The 24,702-nt window shown below is 36.9% G+C and overlaps 1 protein-coding gene across 4 annotated transcripts; it reads right to left on the bottom strand.

The window, feature by feature from the left end:
* Positions 1–162: 162 nt before the first annotated feature.
* cd4-1 (CD4-1 molecule) lies at positions 163–24,162 on the bottom strand. Of its 4 annotated transcripts, XM_059339353.1 has the most exons (11): positions 24,124–24,162; positions 10,843–10,966; positions 6,702–6,780; positions 6,466–6,624; positions 6,209–6,358; positions 5,120–5,335; positions 3,852–4,217; positions 2,009–2,266; positions 1,770–1,870; positions 1,612–1,655; positions 163–693 (listed from the first exon to the last, which is right to left on the bottom strand). In XM_059339353.1, exons 3-11 carry the CDS (start codon positions 6,757–6,759, stop codon positions 663–665), a joined length of 1,383 nt encoding a protein of 460 aa, XP_059195336.1. In that variant the 5' UTR covers positions 6,760–6,780; positions 10,843–10,966; positions 24,124–24,162; the 3' UTR covers positions 163–662. The 4 variants fall into 4 exon arrangements, with proteins under 4 accessions (XP_059195336.1, XP_059195337.1, XP_059195338.1 ...); XM_059339354.1 differs by lacking the exon at positions 24,124–24,162 and having other exon boundaries at positions 10,843–12,195; XM_059339355.1 differs by lacking the exons at positions 10,843–10,966; positions 24,124–24,162 and adding an exon at positions 9,962–10,065.
* Between the last annotated feature and the right edge of the window lie 540 nt (positions 24,163–24,702).

The raw sequence follows: 24,702 nt of genomic DNA on the forward strand, positions 1-24,702 counted from the left end.
CTGTCGAATCTATCAGAAGGACGCCACCCTACTTGTGTGAGCCCAGGACACCACTGCAGGACCACCACTCAATTATTAAAGATATTGATTCTTTATTGGAAAACTTCAGCGGCCAATGTCTTTACAATTTAATCTAAAAAATAAACAATACTTTGACAAAAAACATTTGTTTTAAGTATTGAAATGTCCTCATTTGTTTATTAAGTACCAATATATGTTCATAAAAAAAATATTTATAAAAGCAAGTTACCAAGCCTATCATAAAAAATATATATTATACATCAAGGCAAATATAAAAAACAATGTGGATAAAAGAGATTAACAGAAACAATTAACAGCAATGATCACAAACAATAAAATTAAATTGACAATTAAATGGAACAAAGAGCAATTCTGTGGAATAGAAAAGTCCCTAAAATGTCCCCAAAAAACACCTTAGGATGATAGAAATTACCCCCGTAAGATTACATGATTCCAAAACGGCTGATATGTACAACTGTAATATACATTTTAGTCTTCAAACTGAACTTTGTTGCAAACTTTTCAGACCCTCATTTAACAGATCTTCACAGTTAAGTAGACATGACAGAAAAATCCATCTTATCTGGGCAGAAATTCAATTTGTTTGCGATGTCCTCTTGAAAATGTCTTTGTGGGTGATATTACGATCTGTAGAAGCCTTTGGGCTTGGGGCTGAAACATAAAGTCACAGGTTTCTTTTTGAGTTATGGAAAGACACACAAAAAGCAAGATGTTTATTTTATTAATGTTTGTATCTTCATAAAAACACCTTATGGCTAAATGTGTTGTTTATAGATTGCAGTGCTACAGTGATGAGTGTGAGTGTGAGTGTGAGTGTGTGTGTGTGTGTGTGTGTTCTTGTACTTCATACAAAGTGAGGACCGGAACGTGTTTTTAACCAACAGAGTGAGGAAAACTTTGAGAAGTGAGGACATTTCACTTATTTAAAGGCTTATTTGAGAGTTAAACCTAAAACAAAATCTTGTTTTAGGTTTTTGTATCAAAACAAAATCTTGTTTTAGGTTTAAGGCTACGATTAGGTTTATGTTAGGGTTTGGGTTGGGCATTTAGTTGTGATGGTGAAGGTTATGTTAAGGGTTAGGGTAAGGGGCTAGGGAATTCATTATTCCAATGAGGGTCCTCACAAAGATAGGAGTACAAGGATGTGTGTGTGTGTGTGTGTGTGTGTGTGTGTGTGTTCTTGTACTTTGTACAAAGTGAGGACCGGATCATGTTTTTAACCAATAAAGTGAGGACATTTTTGAGAAGTGAGGACATTTCACTTCTTTAAAGGCTTATTTTAGAGTTCAGACTTTGTTTTAGGGTTAAGGTCACAATTAGGTTCAGTTAGGGTTGGAGTTTGGCATGTTAAGGGTTAGGGTAAGGGGCTAGGGAATTCATTATTCCAATGAGGGTCCTCACAAAGATAGGAGTACAAGGATGTGTGTGTGTGTGTGTGTGTGTGTGTGTGTGTGTGTGTGTGTGTGTGTGTGCATGTGTGTGTGTGTGTGTGTGTGTGTGCGTGTGCGTGTGTGTGTGCGTGTGTGTTTGTTTAGAGTAATTTCAATCCAGGAAATGGTTGATACGTACGTTTTGCACTGGCAGAGTTGACGCCTGAGGTGTCCCATCCTCCGCTAATGTCAGCCAGAGAGAGAGAGAGAGGCATAGAAAGAGAGAGATAACTCTTAATGCCACACTAATAACCCAGTGTGATCGAACAGAAAGGAATAGGGATGATTTAACCGTACTTGTCTGCGTCGGTAGAGGATGATAGAGAGGATGAGGACGAGGATGACGATGGCGGCGACACTGCATATGACCACCAGCATCCACACGCTCAGTTTGGGTTCTGTGTGGAGCAGAAACAGACAGGCATCAAACAGTGAGCAGTACTTAGAGCACATCATGTAAAGATGTGAAAGAGATTGTGGCCACAAGGTCATGCCCCTGTCATATTTCCTGCTCTCCTCTCACTTCCTGCACTCACCGATCTTCACAGTGATCTCAGTCGACGTCAGCCGGGTGCCGTTCTGCCACAGCTCACAGCTCCACTTCCCGCCATCTCCCTTCCCCGCTTCCGGGATGGTGATATGGTCGGGGTGACGGTCAGGTGTGAGAGACGGCAGGGACCGGCCTGAAGGCGGGATCCATTTGAGTCGCAGGCCAGAGGGCAGCCGGTGGCCGAGGCTGCACGTCAGGTTGAGCTGCTGGCCAGAAACGACCTCTGTTCCTGGGGAGGAGGTGACTGCAGAGAGAGAGAGAGAGAGAGAGAGAGAGAGAATTGGAGAAATGCAGAAATTAAAAATATTAAATGCATGAGAAAATTTGACAGGCTGGTAAAATCCTGTGCTCTCTTCTCCTCTACATTTACAATCTGAATCCAAATGAGCCTTTGGCTTCTGTTGCTGCAGCGTGCCAGAACAACCTGCCAAATCTAGGGGAATTTTTCTCACTTTTTCAAATAAGAACAGCAACGTTGCAATACATGACAGCATCTATATCAAAACCACACTGCACATAGCATAAAGAACAAATTTAAATTAAAAAAGAGGATAGTAGAAGCATCAGTCAGTTATGATATATTATACATCGCCCTTAAGACATTTAGAGCTGAAACAATGAATCAACCATAAGATGGAGAGAAAACCAATTTGCTACTCTCTTTTTTTTTTTCTCTCTATTAATGGTCCAAATCATTTTAATTTTTTCTCTGGCTTCAACCCTTCAAATGTGAATACTTGCCAGACTCTATTGAAGATTTGCTGCTTTTTCCTTTTCATATGTATTTTTTACATTTTATTTGATAACTTTAGTAGCAAGTTGATTTGCAAATTGATTATTAATTCAATAAATTATACATCAACTAATAAATAATGATGTATTGTTATACATTAAGCTACTCAGCAGCATATACAGTTCAATTTCACCTCTACCATCAATAATTATGACTATATCATACAATATACATTATTCTGAAATGGGACAATTCTCCACCATTAATACTTTTACTTTTTTTATATTAAATATATTCTGAGTCATACTTTTAGTCAAGTAACATTTTGAACGCAGGACATTTATTTGTAATTTTGACACTAACGTATTGCTACTTTTACTCAAGTAAAATATTTTTCCACCCTGCTTTTCCCTGACTCCGTAACAGTGTTAGTCTCATTGATTTTAACTGGTTACTTTCATCTGGCTGGCTTGAACACTATTACACAAACCAACCTTGAGTCACTATTAGAAATCACACATGCAAAGTTGAAGATAACCACCAACACTGCAGCAAGACTCCAGTGGAAATTTGTAAAACTTTGGAGTTCATATCTGCTATCTCTCCCTTTAATTAATCCATCAGATTGGTGGACTTGCTTCTTTTCAATGTTCCTGGTTAAATAATAGCTCAGATAAAAATGAGAAATCTTAGTTTTACACCATAAATCCTCAGAACACAGAGTCCAATTAAAATTCATTGTGTTATCACACTCTTCTGGCAGAGGGAAAGCTCGTTATACTCTATTAAAACAAGTGGAGCTAGACAAGTGTATTAGCCACTGAATTAGACACATGTCACACCGGGGACACTTCCAAATAAACTCTGCAGCGGAGAGATGAAAACACTTGCACGGTACAACAGAGCAGACGCAGCAGAGAGGAGGCAAAGAAATGACTGTCTGCAACTAGTTATGAATGACAATTAGGAAGGAGTAAAGAGAGAAGAAGAGATAGATGGGGACACCGTGATAACAAAAGACCAAGCAAACAAAGTTTGGTGTGGCGGATGTGAGGGAAACATAAAGCAAGACGTACACAAATTAGCTTTGACTTACTTTCCAGCACCTCTACGTGCACAGTCCTCTTTAGAGTCATACCATTTGGAAATTTCAGGGCACACACATAATCTCCTCTGTTTTCTTCTTTTGCTCGGGATGTGGTCAAAGACAGACTTTGTTTTTTAGCGTCTGGAACAGGACGCAGTCCAAAGTTTTGGTCTGACTTCCAGGTCAGATCCTTCAGAGAGAGGTTGAAGAGAGTCTGTGGAGGCGAGTCTGGTTTAGGGAAGAACTGCCAGAAAACTTCTGTGAGGTTCTTAGCTCTGAGTTGTTCCCAGGTGATTTTAGGACCAAGGGAACAGGGGACGTTGAGAGGCCGGGCTTTAGATGTATACAGAGGACCTGAAGGAGCCGGGGAAAGATCTAAATACGGAGAAAAAGAGAAATAATAGTTATCAGTAACACTTTATTTGGATAGTTCGCCTACAGATACTTTATACGTTTTGTAATATTGCAACAGTTTATTAGTGGAGGTTTAACAATTCAGCTTTTTCTAGTGATGTGACAATTCATGAACATATCTACATATTTTACAGCACTGGAATAAATGTCTCACAAGCTTACAGTGTATGAACAAGTAAAGCCCCTCTGAAGTCTGGTAGTTGCATTAAGGATGATTTACAGACATTAACTTAGTTTTTCCCTACTAATTTTATCGTATTTATGTTGTAAAATCTACATTATATAATTTGTAATAATAATGATAATAATATTTTATGAATAATAATAATAATAATAATAGTAATAATAATAATTGATTTAATTTGATTTGTATCATTTAATTTATTTTATCTAGTTATTAGTCTAGCTTTTATATAATACATTATTTCATGAGTATGTATAAAAAGTATTTTTATCTTATATTTATCTATTCTTTTTTTAGTCTATTGTCTTGCCTGTATTGGTCTCTCTGTATAAATATATTTCTTTGACAGCTTTTCCTGTTCTGTCTTATTATCAACTGCACTAACCTATGTGAAAGGTAAGAATAATTAAGCTGAACTTGAACTACTCACTAAACCTATACTTGAGTGGTTCGGCAAGTGTTTAAGTTTAACTAAATTACTTTGAGAATATGTAGGCATGTTCATGTAATGTATATAAACTGTTAGACATCTACAAAGTGAAGCTGTTTTGTTGAATCTCAACTAATAAGTGGCTGAAATGTTACAAATACCCTATAAACTATCTGTTTATAGTTACATTGAAGTTGGGGATGCCCTACTATAAAACAAATGAATACAAGTGTTTCTACAGTAACTCACCCAGAACTGTAACAGAAACTTGGGCCCTGTTATTGTTGTTCACAACACAGGTCCACAGGCCATTGTCCTGGCTCGTTGCTCTTATGGTAAGTTGACTATACTTTTTCTCTCCGTGGGGATTCAGCCAGTGTATCTCTGGACCTGGACGAGTCTCCACGGCGCAGGACAGAAACAGAGTCTCCCCATGCAGCAGATGAGAGGGCGGGTTCATTCTCACTAGGAAACACAACCGAAATTATGAAAATTATTAAAAGTTTGATTTACCCTCAAGTTACAGTCTCTACAGCAAAAGTAAGCCAAAAAAAAGCTAAAATGCAAGTGCTGTTTTTCCCCTCAAAATGTCTGGTTGTCGGATTCAAGTTCTACAGATTTCCAACAGGATCACGACTACTGCCGAGCAACAGGAGTTTTGGTTTGTTTGAGTCACCATGTTAACTGGTGACTTTCAGCAGACTGTATCCGTGGTTGCCCATAGTAACTTGCGTGATCGGCTGGGGTAGAAAATAAACACAGATGCAAATCTATTTAAAGTAGAAGTAAAAATTAAGGTTTTTATGAAGACACTAATGTGTTCTGTTCGGCTGAGAGTCACCAGTTATCGTGGAAAAAAACACTTGATTTTTCCAAAATATATCAGCCCAAAAATTATATTGACAACTACATCATCGTCATGGAAAAAATTATTAGACCACCCTTGTTTTCTCCTTGCTTTCTTGTTCATGTAATGCCTGGTGCAACTAAAGGTACATCGTTTTGACAGATATAATAACAACAACAAAAATAGTTTATAAGAGTTTAATTTAAGAGCTGATATCTAGTCATCTAGACATTTTCCATGGTTTTCTTGATAATGATTTTTGTAATTATCCAGAAAACCATAGAAAATGGCTAGATATCAGCTCTTATGGGCTATTTTTGTTGTTACCATTATATTTGTCCAATCAAATGTACCTTTAGTTGTACCAGGCATTAAAATGAACAAGAAATTGAAGAAAACAATGGTCTAATAATATTTTCCATGACTGTATAGTAGCCAACGCAATATTTTAAATGAATCACTGTGATTGAACTGATGGTGATTACTCTTACCAGTGAGTTTGACCACTTCATATGTGATGGTGGAGTGAGTTCCACTATTCAAAGTCACTTTACAGACATATTTCCTGAAGTCTTCTTGTCGGATATTTTGGATAACCAGTGAGTCAACATTAAGGGCCAACTTGTCTTTCCAGTGCTCATCTGCAAGGCAAGAATCGAATAGTTAGCAAAAGTACCTTCCTTTTTTTTTTTTATACGTTGATGGTAGAAACATGTTATTATATCTGAAAATAGCCCAGTACACTCACTGATTTGCTTTCCACCTAAGCTATTGCGCCAGGCTAGCGGTTTCGCATCATCTATTTTCAACAACCAGTACAAATAATTGCTTGAAGGTAACCCGTCTGGAGCCTTCAAGGTGATCGTCTGTCCCACCTCAGCGTACACCACCTGCACCTCTTGTGCCCCTACGAGAGAAAGAAAGATGTCTCATGTGTTCTGTCAAGTCAAAATGAATAAATCACCTGCAATCAGCGTTACTTACCTGTTTTTGTTGTTGTTGACATGAGCACAGCAATGAGAAGGAGAATTAGGTTCTTCATTTCTGTCACACGTCTGTAAAACTGTAAGACAGAAAATACGGGTAACACATTCATATAAATTCTGCATTCTGATAATAATAAACTGTATTTAAAATGTATAGCTCCAGTGCAGTGCAATGGTTTCTATGAGAATAGTGTAGTGGCAAAAATCGAAAATGATATAAAGTTATGTGAAAATGTTTATAAAGTTATGTGAAAATGTTCAGAAAGTTATGTGAAAAGGCATACGCATGGCACTTTGTCATAACAATAGCAATAAAAATGTGATAAACTAGTGATAAATGTTAAAATTGCTGGTGTGAAGATGCTAAAATGAGTGTGATTTGCGCTTTTACTGATTTTTTAAAATGTATTTCTCACCAGGTTGAAAAAAACTACAAAGAAACAAAGAAATAATTGGTCGCAAGGTTTAATTTATGGACAGAAAAGACTAATGAAGTATCAGAGCACTGATTTTAAGTTTAATTTGTAGCGACATCCTCACTGTAAATGTAATTTCGCTGCAAAGAGAAATCATTCAACAGGAAGCAAAGAGGGGTTTGTGGTGGTCTCAGATTTGGAGAGATTTGAGAAGATAAAAGATAGAGAGTTAAGAGAGTTGAGAGTAGGCGGCCTGTGGTGGGTTTTTGGATGAGAAGAAACAGACAAACGTCGGAGAGGAGACACAGAGCGTACGCTGGGTTGTGGTGGGCCTTGATTTAGTTAAGGTGCAGATTCTTATCCCAATCCTCCCCCTCTGCCTCTCACACCCCCTCTCTTCCTCCCGTGTTCCACGAAAGACGGATCTCTCCACGCTCACAAAGAGAAAAGAAAAGAGACCACAGCAGCGGCAGCACACCTAGACTGTGGTTTAAAGGTAGATGTTTCTCTCTTCTCTCTCCCTGTCTCACTCCCTCATCGCTTTCTCTCTCTCTCTTTACTTTATTTTCTTTATAGTGAGTACAGTATGTGATTGTGCACAAAAACATCTTTTCAAAGACTCTAACTGTTGCTTTTATACTGTTTTGAACCCTAAATGAAAAGAGGCCATGCAAGGATCTTTCATTTTCAAATTAAACCACTGAAATCAAAGTCAGTCAAAAACATAAATAAATAAAAATTCTAATTTGGCTTGATGGATTGTGACAATAGTCACACAGGCGAGATCAAGTCCTATAATAAAGGTAAAGCTGTTGGGTCTTATAACTTTGAGTCACACTTAAGGACGAAAACGAGCGCAAAAGACTAAAATCTTAGATTTCTTTGTCAAGATTTTATTTTGAAATTGAGCTCAAGCTAAATTTAATATCAAAACTAATTAAGCAAACTACTATATCATGTGTACAGTTGCCACAATACTGAATAAATTATACCGTATAAGTACGTAAGTAGACACGATGAGCGTCAGCTTCTGATTTGTACTTAAAAATTACTTAAAACTACACTTAAATCGACTTAAGTTACAAGAAATAATTACAAGATCTGACAAAACATTATATAAGAATAAAAAACTATTTGGCTTGTGTCCAACATGAGCTAGATTCACAAGATATTGTTTGCACTAATTAACTGCCATTGATGTATTTTCTAACTCTGACATATTTTGTGATATAAAAATATCAAAGTTTGAGCACCCTGGTGATCTGGGGATTGAAAGGATTGTTTGATTTTTTTTTTTTGAGGCCGGGTTAAAGAACATGAAGGAGATCAGTAGATGAGAAGATGGCGCTCGGCATGCCACACAGTTTGGAGCTTCAAAAGCCCATCTACAACCCCGGCTCCAAAAAAGTTGGGATGCTATGGAAAAGGTTATAAACTCAGAATGCAATTATCCATTGCAAACAACATTCAATGGAATTCAGTACAAAAGCATAATTTTAAATGCATTCTGTCTATATTTATGCTTGACACAGTACAAAGCATCTGTTTTTGGGATCGGGGTTGCACTGAAGGTCAGTGGTCCCATACCTTAAGCCCTCAAGGACACTAATTGAAATGTTTCTGAAAAAATGTCTCTTATGAAGAAGTAAACATTTAACTCAACATAAGCGTAACCTAACAGAGTCGGCCTATACACACAAATCTGACCTCCTTGCAAAGATTCAGAGGTCACAGACGTGTGGACTGCAAAATATAGTCATGGAAAAAAAATGTTAGACCACCCTTGTTTTCTTCAATTTCTTGTTCATTTTAATACCTGGTGCAACTAAAGGTACATTTGTTTGGACAAATATATAACGATAACAACAAAAATGGCTCATAAGAGTTTAATTTAAGAGCTGATATCTTGTCATCTAGTCATTTTCCATGGTTTTCTTGATAATGATTTTGGTAATTATCAAGAAAATCATGGAAAATGGCTAGATATCAGCTTTTAAATTAAACTCTTATGGGCTATATTTGTTGTTATGATTATATTTGTCCAATCAAATGTACCTTTAGTTGTACCGGACATTAAAATGAACAATTAATTGAAGAAAACAAGGGTGGTCTAATAATGTTTTGAACTCCAGGTTGGGACTCTGACTATGGATAAGAACCTCATATAACCCCAGTTCAATAAATCCGCACTAGACCTGCTACGTTAATTGCTTGGACAGGCACCTTTGTTGCACGTCTCCCTTTGTTTCCTGTCATCTCTCTGCTGTCAAAGGTTGATGAAATTCTTAAATGTCCAAAACGTCTAAGAATCTCTTTGTCTCACATTAGCGGCGAAATCTGCTCACAAATGATCCATTATGTCCTGTGAAAATGAGTGATAGCCTTCTACATAAAAGTATCAGGATGAATATTTCAAATTTATTGAGGTCACAATGTCCTTTTTATTGTGCTTATACCAACATGAATCCCAACACACGGATAAAATTCTGCTTATGGCTTTAAAATGTTACGATCCGTCTGGGGGCTCACAGTTAAAACGGCAGTCAGTCAGTTACCTGAAGAAAAGCAGCATTAAACATTAAAATCTGGGGTTTATGTGTGTCAAGGAGAAATGTCTCGAAGCAAATTGTTTATGTATGTTTCCAATGTGTCTATAAAAGATCAAGGACTGCAAACGTGCGAGGAGAGAGAAGGTGTGATATCTGATAGAAAATAAATAATGCTGCATTATTTATTATGACCGAGATCAGTTTGTAAGAAAGTGAGCAGGAAAAAAAAGAAAGAAGGGGAGACCAGAGACAGAGCGGAATTGATGATAAAAAGACGTTCAAAGTCACAGCACCTGTGGAGCTGCAACCCAGAAACCAAGACGATCATATCTGTAGTCAGGATGGAGCTTCAACAACAAGCAGCAGAGACGGAGGGGGGAGGGGAGGCTGAGGGTCAAACACTGTGGGGAGGTGCAGGGGGAGGAGAGCGAGGACAGGAAGGGCTACAGCATCATTTACTGACTCAAGTCTGTCTGCTTTTCACTATTTAAATTCTTGTTTTCGGCTGCACCTGAACTGAATTTTAAGATGTTCCTACTTAATGATGTAACTGAATGATTTACACATAGATTTGTTTATGCAGTTTAAACAGGAAACAAAGTAATTACCCTAAGCGGTGCAGAAATTAGCCTTAATGGTAACTTATTAAATTCAGATTTTCATGTTATTTTAAATATCAGCATAAAATAATTGCACTGATATAAAATGAATTAATTTGACCTTTATTTTACGTAAACTGTGTGTATAACGGCATCCTGTTTTGAGCTGCCTGGTATTTTATTACTTATAAATTGTGAAATAAAAAAAAAAGAAGAAGTCCGAAAAAAAAATTCTAAATGATTTGACGTGTACTGACAATTTTACAAAAAAATATTTTTATGTTTCTTGTTGATCATTTTCATGTTTAATTCAGCAATATTTTTCAAAATTTTATTTATATGTGCATTTTAATTACATATTTCCTTGAAGCTGTAATTAAATAAAAACATAAAACTTAATATGACATTACGGCACCGCTGGGCCAAATGAACTTATAGTTCATAATTCAAAATCAAGAAACAGAAAAAAATAAAATTACACTTATAGTTTGTGTATACAGCAATAAATGCTTTTGTTTTTTGAATAATATGCATATTTATATAATTATTATTATTTTTAATGACAGTATACTCACATCTGTTGCTGAGTGCTGAGTGTCCCTCTGTGCTCAGTGATCCGGAGTCGGGTGGAAATGCTGAATATTTATCAAACCAGCTCTCTTTTTAAGTGTCGTTGCACCTCCCTCGTCAGCGATTGGTCTGAAAACAAAGCACACAGTTGTCGATCAAACCCAAAATCATGACAATGACCTTTGATTGGCTGTTACAGAGGAAGACATCTCATCCTCAGTTGTTTTTTATTTCAAAACTCAATTAATCGCCTAATGTGTTGAAAATGTTTGTGCTGTTTTAAAATATCAGATAAGAACTAAATCATTTGTGCAGTGTAATGCTGCCATGTTTTAATCAGTAACTTCTAATGTACTGGTAATTTTCTTTGTTCCTTTTCATTTTTTAATCTGTCCAACACATAAACAAACAACTTCTCTTAATTGGCTGAAATTGTTGTTTGAGTTGCTGCCTGATAACAGAAAATTTGTGAAGGGCCCCCGCGGACTCATTATCTATCTTTAGCACGTTCTAAATAGCACATGGGCGGCTTACGGCCTAATTTATTATAATTGCTCCGTTGATTTTTTCCCCTGGTCATATAATTGTTCTGATTTAGATACATAATTAGTGTATCAGAATTCGAGCCATGAACTGCTGGACCAATCCTCACAAACGCAGTTGATAAATGCAAATGAAAAATGAAACTCTTCCTAAAAAGAAACAGTCAGCAAAGTGCTTTGAGGGGAAAATAAATAGTTTTGGGGGGAAATTGACTCGCTGGAGCGGCTCTACAGAGAAATGTGATAATGTGAGTTTAATATACATCTGGTGGAATAAATAAAAATACAACCTCCAGCGCATTTCATCCTTTATACCATCACCTTGTTACAACTCCAACTCGGTGCGTTTTACACACTGACCTTCCAGACTTTATTTATCATTAAAATGCTCTTTTCACATTTATAACCATAAAGTCTGAAGATATCTTCTAGGCAGGAGGGAAATGTTGCTGTGTGAATACCCGGAGCTACGCACGTCAGTGTCCTTTCTTAAAGTTCACAACAATACAGAAGGATGTAAATATTGTATAAAGTCTGCCGAGGGCCAAACTTAAAGACATTTTTGGCCAAGAAACATGATGTCTAACTGCTCTTGCATATGTAAAAATACTGAATATCAACCAAAAAAACGTACAGACCAACAAAAATGTATACAATTTATTTCTTAAATGGGCAGATCACTTAAAATCCTCTTAGCTGTGGTTCTATTTATCAGTCTAGTTTGTTTTAGTGTGAGTTTAGTTGTTGAAGATACCGGCCCAAGAGATTTCCGCCTTCTCTTGATTATAATAGAACAATATGACACTTTGCTTGTGGAGCTCAAAGCGCCAAAAAGTTATATTTGTTAAACTCAACAGAAATGTATTTTTCCAGAAATCTTGACCTGGTTGCAAAACGTAATCCACAGACCTTGTTGCGAGCAGTTTCATGTAGGAACTATTCATTTTCTCGTTTAGTTCCTACATGAAACTGCTCAAAAAAAGGTCTGTGGGTTATCTTGAGTAACCAGATCATGATTTCTGATAAGAGAAATTGCTGTTAAGTTTTTCAAATGTATTTTTTGACCCTTTGAGTGCCACAAAGGTTTAGTTCCATTGTGTCCGAGAACAGGCAGACATCTCTACGGCCGATATCTCCAACACGCAACGCAACTGACACCAAAACAATCTGGATCAATAAAAATAACTACAGTTAAGATGAAAAATATGTATTTTCTAATTTCGGAGTGAACTGTCCCTTTAATTTACCCCTTAAGTAACTTTAAATTTATATTTGTCCATCATGGTTTGATAACCTGACATGTATATATTGTATCACATCGCTCCATTGACGATACGATCACTCTATTGATTAAAACGTTCAAATTCAAATCATCTTTTTGGCCGTTCCAAATTTTCTGAGCATCATTTTAGACACATTTCCTTGTACTTAATGTTTAGTATTGTCAGTAGAATTAGATTGGAATTTGAATAAAGGTTAAAACAAATTGTCATCCGCACAAGTCTGAACACGATTGCGCAAAATGGTCCCGACAGGTTTTTAGAAGATAAACAGTTTCCACTGAATGTTTTTATTCAATCTAATTCTTGTTTTCTGTTCTGATTAGAGAGGAATTAGTGTTCAGTGGTGATTTACAAGCTAGTCAGAATTAACAAAGCAAATGAGAACAGCCCGGGGATTCAACGAGCAAACAGACCCGTAAATGGAAAGTGCAGGTTTTTATCTCTATGATAACCAACATTTGTACCTAAATAAATACTGCCTAAATGTGGTCCGGCACTCATTCACCTTTTGTAGTGCTGCTGGTGGATTCTGCACCATGAACACCATTCATTTTAAAGTATTCCAGCCTATTTTAACATCAGCATTTTGCTTCATATTTCCTTTTAGTGATAAAAGAAAATAAATTGTCAGCCATCCAGTGTAAAATTGACATTACACTCTGTATGACGAATAGTTGTTGTGATACTTTTTTGGGTAAATATACACCTGTGCGACAGCCAAACATCTGCTGGTGCTTATCTGCACTCTGAACCTGCTGTAGAGTCTCGTCTGCACTCAATTCAACAGTAAAATAACATCTGTGGCTCTCTGAAGGCTTTTTGGGGTCCTTACTGAAGTAATGCACACAACTCTAACTCTTATAATATCACTTAACAACTGCGCTGATGTGGTTTTATTACAGAAAAAATCCTCTTATAAACATTTATACATGTTCAACCCCAATTTAGCCATTTTCGAAACAATGTATTTGAATTTTTGTGTCAGTGTCTCATGCTGCCAGATTCATTGATCGGCATTCTGGGTGCCACAGTGATTAATGCTGATGAATGCTAATCACAGGTAACTTCATTATGTATGGCATTAGCAAAAAAAAGTTACACTTCAGAAGTTGAAAGTGGAGTCTGAAGTGTGGTTGGGGAGTTGAGCAATGTTTTACATTTGGGAGAGTAAAAATATTAGACCAAAAAGCTCTTTTGTGAAAGTTTGGCAACTAATTAAAACCTTGATGGATAATAATGGCCGGTAATCTTAATATTCACCAAGTATCCTTATCCTTATTATCCTTATGAACAACTATTCTTAATTATTTTTTTTGTTTGTTTTCCCGTGCTCCGTGTGCTTTGACTGTCTGTTGTTGTTTTTTTCAGTATAATCTAATGTGATACTGTGTCTGATGTACGCAGTTAAAAACATTTTTCATAACAAAAAGGCTTTTTTTCTTGTTCTAGAGGGAACTAGTGTCCCTGTTAGTACGGGGTAGCAGATAGTTTTTCTTTTCATCCTCTGGGTTTTTCCTCTTTACTGTCTGTTTGACATATTCAGAAATCGTTAGGACATTGAGTCCATTTAAACAACATAAGTATTGTCATTTTTAGTCTTTAATCAACCTATAATTACTCATTACAATGTGATGGAAGCAATGTCTGTCACACTGGTTTACTCAAACAGCAAGCTGTTAAGGCTATTAAATGTCCCTGTTAGAAAAAAATAAAGAAATATATAAAAACAAAACATTTAGACATTTCAAACTAATTGGGTCCGGCAGTTTCTAAAGAGCTAAAGGAATGAAACTGGGATGTCTGCGACAGTCAGTTTGTGTTCAGTTTTATTTGTTTCTTTTCAGCAAAACTTGATAACCACTTAAAATGTTCATTAATGCCTCAAACCACAGAAGAAAGTTTGCAAATTTAGGCACGTTTGTTGAATTTCAGGCTCCAGTGGCTCAGAAACAGAGCCAACAATGCAACAGATAGCTTGAAGGTTTAAGATTAATTTAAGTAAAATATGTTTTGCACCATACTGAAACATTAGTTTTGAGGCATCGTAACAGAATAGAAATCAGTCCTCACACAATAATGAGGTAATGTGTCTGAGTCCAAACTAACTAATGACAGCTACAGCGATCATTAAGGGACTGGAGCTGCAGGAAGACACTGCCGGGGCGGTTTAGAGACACGAACCACAACAAGGACAAAACAAACATGTCGCACCCGTCTCATGTGTCTCTCTGAGGTTTCTCTGCCTGCCTCTGTACTGCCTTCATGAAGGGCTCACACCTGCTTCTGTTCTCTCTGAGCCTCAAAATGAAACAATTCTTTTGTTTGCTCCTTGGAACACAAACACACTGAAGCATTCACTTCTAGAGTCTGTTCTCTTACAGAACATCTGGATGTAAATGTGTTGCAAAGAACAGGTTCAAATTGTGCTTTCTCAGTCGATTCGTATTTGTTTTTGAGCTGTGATTTTGATGGAAAACACCTGAAAGTGAGGACTCCCTCATTAGTCACACACCTAACACGGGCGTTTGGACCACATCGTTTCATTACTGAAAGAGAAAAAGACTAAAAGTGTGGGCTACAAGCAAGAATGAAGGATGATTCACTTTTTCGGATACATCTTTTGTCCTCCCTTGACTCCTACAGAGGATTTCCCTCACCGTGCAATCTCTATTTTCTCTCCCCGACTTGTTTTTTGTGTGTTCTTTAACCATTTAGAGTTAAATGAATGGTGTAAAATTTAACCGAGCCTAGTAGGTAAAACATGAGGACGTCTGAAGCCCTGCGTCGACGGAAAGGTACCGGGTTTGTGCAACATGAGACTGTTTCAGATTTAAACAAAATGTCAGTGGAAAAGAGGTTGAGAATCAGAAACAAGTGACATTCTGCTCACAGACTGAAAACACTTAGTCTGTTTCATCATGAGGGGGAACTTCATTCAAACTTCTTTGAAACTTCACAGTTGTGAAACATTCGATGTCTCTCCCACTCACCACTTCATCTCCAGTGTTCGTACACACCGATGGTTATTTTTGTGTGTTACTGTATTGTTTGTAGGCTGCTGCAGCATCACAATGGAAATATTTAGATTTTAGATTCAGACACAAGCAGGACTGTCGTGCTGTCAAGTCATGTTTGTGTAATATTTAAACTAAGCAGAATTATTTGTGGCATTGGAAAAACTCATCACGGTTCACATGAGACGCATACGGTTCATGTTAAAGCACACTGTTACTGTAAAGTTCACATAATGTTCATCTGCTGCAGTTTAATGATGACGTTGGTTATACCATGGAAAAACTGCTGCAAACACCCACATTGCCTACACACATGTATGCAGCAATTACTTTCTGTAGTTGCTGGGATTCCTGTGAATTCCTGTAAATAATCAATTCCACCTTATTATACATCCAAATGACTGCTATAATTAGATTTCTCGACCACGGGGTGAACTGGCTTTTTAAGCAGGTTTGTTGGTGTGAATCTGTGAAACATTCCACTCCTAGTTATTGTTGATCCGACCTCGTCTCAGTATTTGCAGCCTCTGTTTGACTCCCTGGCCCAATTTATCCGTGAGAGCCCGAACTTGAACCATCCTCCGTTCCTCTAGTGCCCCTTTCTCATCTATCTGCTCTCACATCATCAACTGTATATATACTCTTTTCATTCATTTCACTTCATCAAACTTCAGGACATTGTTGAACCGAGCCCTGCTTCGTGTCACTTTGCTCTCTCCGATCGCTTTTCAGAATCAACTCACAAAAGTCAAGGCAGCACACGACAAACTACAGGATATGAACCACAGAACGATTGTGACTTACTGATACAAAACAGACATTTAAATGTAAACCCTGTTGTCAGACATCTCTCAATAAAAGCTTCCCTGCAAACCACCAATTTCCAGAGTCACAGCGTCTATGAATGTTTCTTTACTGATGCACCAAAGTACATTCAGTCTGCCAGCCCAAATCTGCTCTTTTCTTAAGAATTTTCACACTGTATCCAGATTTTAGTTTTTAAAAAGTCTGGTCAGCATAAAACTATATGTCAATCAGATTCATAGTGCATTTTTAAGGCGATTTTAAATGCGATTCCAAAGTCAAGACACACAAATCTGATCTGATCACTTGCAAATGACAGTGAAGACGGTCTTAATGACCTGATTTGAGAAACAAATTGGATTGCCTGCAGTCGTAGCCTTACTAAAACATGATGTGTTCAGAATTATGAAAAGAAATGTTCAGCAACAGAACTCTAAAATGAACCTAAATGCACACATTTTAACATTATAACATTTGCTCAGGCCCCACAAAAGGTTAATGGTAAAGTCGCATCACATAACTGCATGGTACTTGGTTTAAGTCAAGCTGGGGACATTTGTTGCATATAGTGGAATATAACTAAGAATATTTACTCAAGTACTGTACTTAAAGGGGATTCTAATCCAATGCACTTTTCCCCCCCAAATTCAGCAAATATCTCCTAACGGTCCACGAGCAGTTCATACAAGCAGCCCTGTCTCTGCCTGTGCAACAAAGTGTCTTTCTTTTTTCAGTCAAACAGCATCAGCCATGTTCTCCTTCTACTCCATCCCAGAACCACATAATATACTTTTTACTCTGCTACATTTGTCTGACAGCTTTAGTTACTTTCCAGATTTAAATGTTTTATCCTTTTTCCTGTGCAATGAAAAGAAAACAAACCTAAATGAAAAATATTTTGAATGTTTGGCAAACTGAAGGATGAAGAATTCCTTTATATTTTGAGAAAATCTTCTACTTCTTACACTAAATAAAGTCACTAAAAAGTCACTGAAAAGTTTTTTAGAGGACAGCGGCACTACAAACACATGATGATCTTATAGAATATGATTGATTGTTTGGATTAAACTCCCCAACAGAATATAAAGGAGTTAAAATGAGCACAAGCTCAAACATCTACGGCAGTAAAATGCAACATACACATCAATACAGCAGTATGATTAATCCAAAAACATCATAAATAATAGTAAAACACTGTGGAAGGAAATTATATCACTCAGTTGATTCTTTGTATTTCATGTTTACTAATTTGCATCAAAAATACCAATAAAAGGTAAAAAACTCATTCTTACTTTTTGACTGGAGGCCGGGGACAAAAGGTTCTGAGCTGTGTGACTGCGTATGTTTAGTCTCTTCCTGTTAAGCAATGTCTTGGAACTGTGTTCATATTATATGGTGGAGAACTGATCCCACTTGGTTACAGAAAGAGTTAGTACATCACGTGACAAGGATAAAAGGATGAGTTTGATATTAGAGAGGGTTTGTCTTCCCCTATTTTCCCCCCTTTCTTCCTGTCTTGTCTATGATTTTCTGTGTGCAGTAATTCTGCGCAGAATTGGAACGTTTTATTAAATAGCTTGTTGGGATAAAACTCATGCTCATTGTAGAATTGACTTATCGATTCTCATGTCAATTAAACAAAGTCAACAGTGTTTAAGAAGTTTAAGTTAAAAGTACAACAAAGGCATCCACAATACCACCACTATTAGTACTTTTATTCCAGTAAAGGGTCTAAATACAGTCATGGAAAAAATATTAGACCACCCTTGTTTCCTCCTTGCTTTTTTGCTCTTTTAATGCCAACTAAAGGTGCATTTGTTTGGACAAATATGATGATAACAAAAATAGCTCTTAAGAGTTTAATTTAAGAGCTGATATCTAGACATTTTCCATTGTTTTCTTTATAAGGATTTTGGTTATTATCAAAAAAACATGGAAAATGGCTAGATATCAGCTCTTAAATGAAACTTATGAGCTATTTTTGTGGGTATTATATTTGTCCAAACAAATGTACCTTTAGTTGTACCAGGCATTTAAATTAACAAGAAATTGAAGAAAACAATGGTCTAATATTTAGTATTATTTGTATCACTGTGAACAAATACGCTCACTTAAAGTGATAAAATTGAAAATTCACAGACATAGAATTGGAAATAGATGACACACTCCTGTAACACTACACTCTGGGAAGGTTAGCCGTCTATCAGCAACGAGTGCAAAGACTGATACATACTCCGCAAGAACAGATACATTTGTTTGTTTTCTTCAGGTGGCAAGAACAAGAACAAGAAGGTAGTCCTGGCCAGGACATTTCATACTTCAAGAGAAACTCAAGAGCAGAACTCCTGGGAAGTCCTCAAAGGGCCCTCCCACTGCAGCACACGTCAAATTAAAATTTCTGACCAATCACACAATAGTTTTTTGGGCACCATGCACACAAGAAAAAAGTTCTGCCCAGATTATGTGTCAAGAACAGAGACATTGCTCTGTTCTTGTGAGACATTTCTCTGTTCTTGTGGAGTATGTATTAGCTTTAATGGGTCAGGTGTTGACCCAAATGCAGAACAGTCCAGAAACAAACGCTGAAAAGTCTCACATAACACACTGAAGAGCAGGCAGCCAGGGCTTAAATGCTGCCACAGCTCATCAGTGCAGGTGAGCTCACAGGTGAGGTGAGGTGAGCTGATGAGGGGGCGTAGCTGCAGTGGAAAATTACCATCAGACAGGCAGGAGAGGAGCAGATGTGACAATTAGTGACAATAGTCTGTTTGTAAATGTAATAAATTCATCAATAGCATTGCTACATCAATCCAGTAGCTTCAACTACTAACTAATTAGGAATTTAATTAGACTTTATCGTCAGATTTTTCTAAAATGTGTCGTATATTACAAGCACAGTCTGTGGCACATAAACAGGAAAAAACATGCATTATTATCCAAGTACACACAGCAACAGTGTCACACACACACACAGACAGTTGCAGTGTATTTCATCTCACTGCTTAACGTTCAGTGTCCGACATACACAGGTGCACACGGCAACCTCACAGCAACAGCTGAACTATAAAACAGTTAATGTTTCATTTCCTGGTTCAATGCACTTTACTCTTGGCCTACTGGGAACCATCTTCTTGTTTCACAGTTTAACATTACAGTTGCAAAGCTCACACACAGCAGCAGCACCACTGAAGGGTCAGCCCTCTTGTTACAAACTAAAAAGCAGCATTTCAACGGGAGGCCGGTCAGTAACAGATCACAGTACACCAGTTATTTATACTCTAACTCCTCTCATTAGGAGCTGCACTGACAACTGAAACCTGCGTGGAACTGAAGCTAAACATGAGGGGAGTTTACAGAACGGGGAATCACCCATCAGGTAATCTTTTAAAACAGAAGTGGAGAGTGTGGATTATTTATAAATGTGAAGTTTGTGAGCTGCCTCCTGTTGCTCAACTCACATTTCCTTTGTTTTTGCAGCCAACAAATGGTTCGCATTCAACATAATATGACACGGCCTTGTAGCAGCTGTTACATGGCGTTGCTTCACAAAATTTAAGTGTTCACAATAGGTCAACTTTATATAGTGTATAAATGAGAAACATGCTCCTGGTGGAATGATTACCATACTGGAAATACAAGAGGGAGGGACACACACTGGTTCAGAAATTTCAGTTTCACTTTGAATGTGTGTGTGTGTGTGTGTGTGTGTGTGTGTGTGAGCTTGCTCATTTATGTAAGACAAGACAACGAGAAAGAGAACTGAGTAATAGCCATGAAAAGGGAATCCTGTTGTCTCATATGAAAACACCCCCAGTCCAACAAAGATGTTATATTTTCATGACAGAGTGAGGGAAACACAGCTTGGTAATGGCCTGAAGAAGAGACAAAAAGACACACATTGAGGTGCTAAATATTTACATTGACATGCTTCTCGCCGCTCTGAGAGGGAGAAACTAATATATTGCCTTTTTATCTCTCACTATATGTGCTGTCGTCTGTTATTATGGCTCTGCGCTCCAGCACACTGGGTTTAAAATAAAACAATGAGATTTAAGAGCCGACTATGTTTGAAGATATTATTAGACAAACTGTGCTTGTTGTGCGAACTCCCCTGAATTTTAAGACACTGCAGCGAAACAATAGTCTTAGACAAATTGTTTTCTTTGGCTACACATGATAATAGTTATTAACTGTCCGAGTCAGTCACCTGGAGTCAATACAGCTGTGAATCTGTTTGCAGATTCTGATGGTAAAAGCCTCAGAACAAGCAAAGCATGAAGATTGCTGCAGTACAGGTCTGACAGAGCATCAGAAGGTAAAACACTGCCTGCTGATATCCGTCAATCAAATAACTACAAGCTGCAACCAAACGCTGAATAAAAAACTCTTTCAATGAAGATTATATCTATAGTGCACTATGAGGGCATTCATAGTGAATTATAATGCATTTATAATGCTTCATGACAAACACACAAAATTCTGTCTGACGCATTATATCAACAATTGTAAAACATCATGGATGTGCCTTATAATGATTTCTTACTTCACGTTTCTTATGGATGCTCTTGGTTATAAACGAGAGGTTGACTGATGGGGCTTATAATACATTATGTCTAACTGAACTCACCTGAACAATCAAATGTTCAGGACTCATAGTGTTCTATAATAGTTTATACAGTATTATAAGTTATTAATGTATGTGTAAAGTCAAGTGAAGTCGATACTGATGCATCAACAATAATGCACTCCTTATCGTAGCGTATCATATCATAAGATTTATATGGATTTGACAGAATCTATGCTGCATCGTGAGTGATTATTATTGTTATTGTAAGACCGAAATGGAAATAAGCGATGCAAATAATCACAGGTATCATCTTTAGTATTAAGTGTCGATATGGTGCATCAGAAAGCGTTATGTTAGTTTAATGGAAGTCATGAAGCATTACAAATGCATTATAATTCATTATAAATGCCTTCATAATGCACTATAAAAAACTCTATGTAGAAGCAATTCCAAATGAATTTAGGACGCTGTGAAAAATGTACAGTAAGAAAAACAGAATGATGTGGTTTGCAAATCCTTTTCGACCTACATTCAGTTTAATACAGTACAAAGACGAGATGTCTAAGGCTGTTTTTTGTTAATATATACACTTCTTATACTTAAATACTACTTATATACTATTCTTAATTTGATCTATTCTGTCTTTATTTACATTTAACACAGTGTCCTAACTATTTTGGAGTATAGGTTGTAGGTTGTTTTTAAAAAATATAATTAATACAAAATACAGTTTGTATTAGGATCAATCTGTTAAAAGATAATAGTTTGCCTCATACAGTTGATGTGAACACTCCTAAATTAAAGCATTGTCTATTTTCAAATAAAAAATGCGGGAACAACGAGCCAACGCATCATAAATATATTACTTCTTTCAACTTGGATTATACCGGCATTTCATTTTGCACTTTACTATTTTGGATTTTATGTACTTTTTAAAAAACAAACACTGATTTAATTACATTTCTCTTGATTTAAAAACAATTTTATGTAGTTTGTAATTTCTTTTAATCATATTTTATAAATGGTTGTTCCAGCTTGCTTTTATTTATGTAAAGCACACCGAACAGCCTCTGCGTGCAAAATATGCTAGAGAAAATACGTGTGCTGTTGCTAAAGAAAATAAGTTTAAACACAAAGTTAACGTAGCATGCCAATACATGCATCTCAAAATGGACAAATTGTGCAAGTGCAGCTATCAACCTGAACACAAAACTCTGTCTTTCCTCTGGCTGAATTACACAGGCAGGGTTATCCCTGTGTCAACGTATACAGTACAAATATGATCTGCAACATGTTAGATCAGCCATATTGTTAAATCCTGAATAATGCTAACGTTGATAAAGTTCCTGTGCTTATGGTCCTAAAGTAGAAAAGCAAATCATGTGACTCATATGTTTAGAATATCCAGTCTGTTTAGTTTTCAGAGATACTTTTCATGCTCCAAAATACTTAAGGTACTGAAGTACAGTATGAGTTGTTTTTTTAATGAATTTCATAAATCTTTAATTAGTTTTACTTTGGATAACTTGACAACAAGACATGACAGAATTTAGCGGCATGTTACGACAAGTCCCAACCAATAATGGACTCTACAGCTAGCTTTAGTTTTTCTTCAAGGTTGATGAAGAAAAGTAGAACTTTTGTTTTATGTTACAATTAATATAAAAATGAGTACACCTGCAGTAAGCTCCCTACAATTTGATTTTAATGCTTTGTGTTGCATTGTTTGATTTACATAACATTTATATACGCTGTATGTTACATGAATAATGTGAACTGTGATAAGCACGTATATATTATTAGTTTACGTCACATTTCTTTGAACGCACATGAAAAACTGCAGACTATACCTATAATGAACGATACCACGACACTATAAAGGGCCAGTTCAGACACACTATATATGTATATGTATATTCCATTCATAGGAGCCGTTAAAAATGTTTTACAGGCCCCATTTGTGCCCCAAAATACACAAGTTGTCATAACTGTTTCTCTTTGAGGATGTTTGAAATTAGAAACAAACCGAAAAAAATTTAAGATGTCAATAATTATCATCTCCTTCTCTGAGAATTACATTATTTGCAACAAATTATTAACAATGTAAATACAGTGTAATTCTTCCCAGTAGAAAGACTTACTATATCAGTAACAGCTTCTAAAAAAAAAAGGGAATTTGAAGTTTTTTTGTTTTTAATATTATTGGTGATCAAGAGCTGCACCAATCATTTTTCATGCTGACCAGTTTACAGGTCACCGATTTGTTGCCCTTAGCAACAGATGACACCAACACTTATAGATTAAGCATTTATAGTCTTTACAGGGTTTAATAGGTTTTTATATTTCCAGAGATTTCTTCTGTAGGAAAAGTTTGTGTACCTCTCGCGTGTAGCCCACCATTGATTGCAAAATCAACACAATATTTGCCTACGTTATTGCACAAGTTTGAACTTTACAGTTCAAGAAACTGAGTAACAGATAAGTCTATTTTAGGCCTTTCTGATTTTGAAATCCTTCTCGTGGACAACCCCGAGAGGAGAAAATAATCTCTCACAGAAGGTGAAATCCACACATCGAGCCTGATACATTTAAACAATTATTTAAGGCCCGTGATAAAACAAGCAAATCACTCAGCAGTGTTGCACTTGAGCCAACTCTTCTGTGTTTCTATCAGCTAAATCTCACGAGGAATCCAGCCAGAACATTGGAGATATTCTGGCTCGTCGTTGTGTTGTAATTATTTGAGATCATTTGTGTCAGTTTGAGGCAAAAGAGGAACACAAAAATGAAAGCCAAATCAGTTCAAAGACAAATAATCACTGTGAGAGGCAAAGAGTTTTAAAATGTGGCCTGTGGTGAGACCTGGTTTGAGGGCTACATCTTTGCCCCTCAGTGACCCTTTGCCTCTGTCTCCGGCAGCGTTTGTCGGCATTTGTAGAAACACTTTATGCCCTCGTAGGCAGACACGTTGCTATATCTGACTTATGCATCTTCTGTCTGTAATAATATCCCTTAAATCAGCTCTCAACAAAAATAACAGTGAGTGAACACATACGGTATGTTTAGAAGTACTCACATGTGATGTTCTCAGTGCAGCGATGAGATCAGCTCTGACATTTGGTAGACTGTACGCACTGCAGGTGGCTGTTCACACACACACACACACACACACACACACACACATATACACACACGCACACACACACACACACACACACATACGCACACACAAGCAGAAACACAGGAAGTGAGACACCACTATGATCCAATCCTTATTGTTATGTACTAAATGGATTACAAAGATTAGGAGTACATAGTCACAGAGGCTTTCTCTCTCTCTGTCACACACACACACACACACTGTAGACAATGTAGTTTCAAGGTTAAAGTTACTAAATACCAGAATTCCTTATGTTATTAGACATTCAATACCCTTACCCCCTTATATACATACATATGTATAATGTAAACATGTACTGTATGTATGTATGTATGTATGTATGTCATTGGTGGTCTTGTGTGACTGAGTGAAACAGGTGTTTATGTGTGTTTCATTACACGAAGCGCTGCACTGGAGTCAACACCTGCATTGAACTGCACCAGTTGTGGGGAATTCAGAGCTGGCACGGTTTAAAACACACTAACAACATTTAAC

Source organism: Centropristis striata, chromosome 8 (genome assembly GCF_030273125.1).
Source record: "Centropristis striata isolate RG_2023a ecotype Rhode Island chromosome 8, C.striata_1.0, whole genome shotgun sequence".
NCBI classification, from domain to species: domain Eukaryota; kingdom Metazoa; phylum Chordata; class Actinopteri; order Perciformes; family Serranidae; genus Centropristis; species Centropristis striata.

Coding starts and splice junctions, on each gene's coding strand:
- cd4-1 (XM_059339351.1), bottom strand. CDS start 6,813: ATGAATGTGTTACCCGTATTTTCTGTCTTACAGTTTTACAGACGTGTG. Junction 6,625..6,701: donor GTCAACAACAACAAAAACAG/GTAAGTAACGCT, acceptor TTTCTCTCGTAG/GGGCACAAGAGGTGCAGGTG. Junction 1,871..2,008: donor TGAGATCACTGTGAAGATCG/GTGAGTGCAGGA, acceptor TGCTCCACACAG/AACCCAAACTGAGCGTGTGG.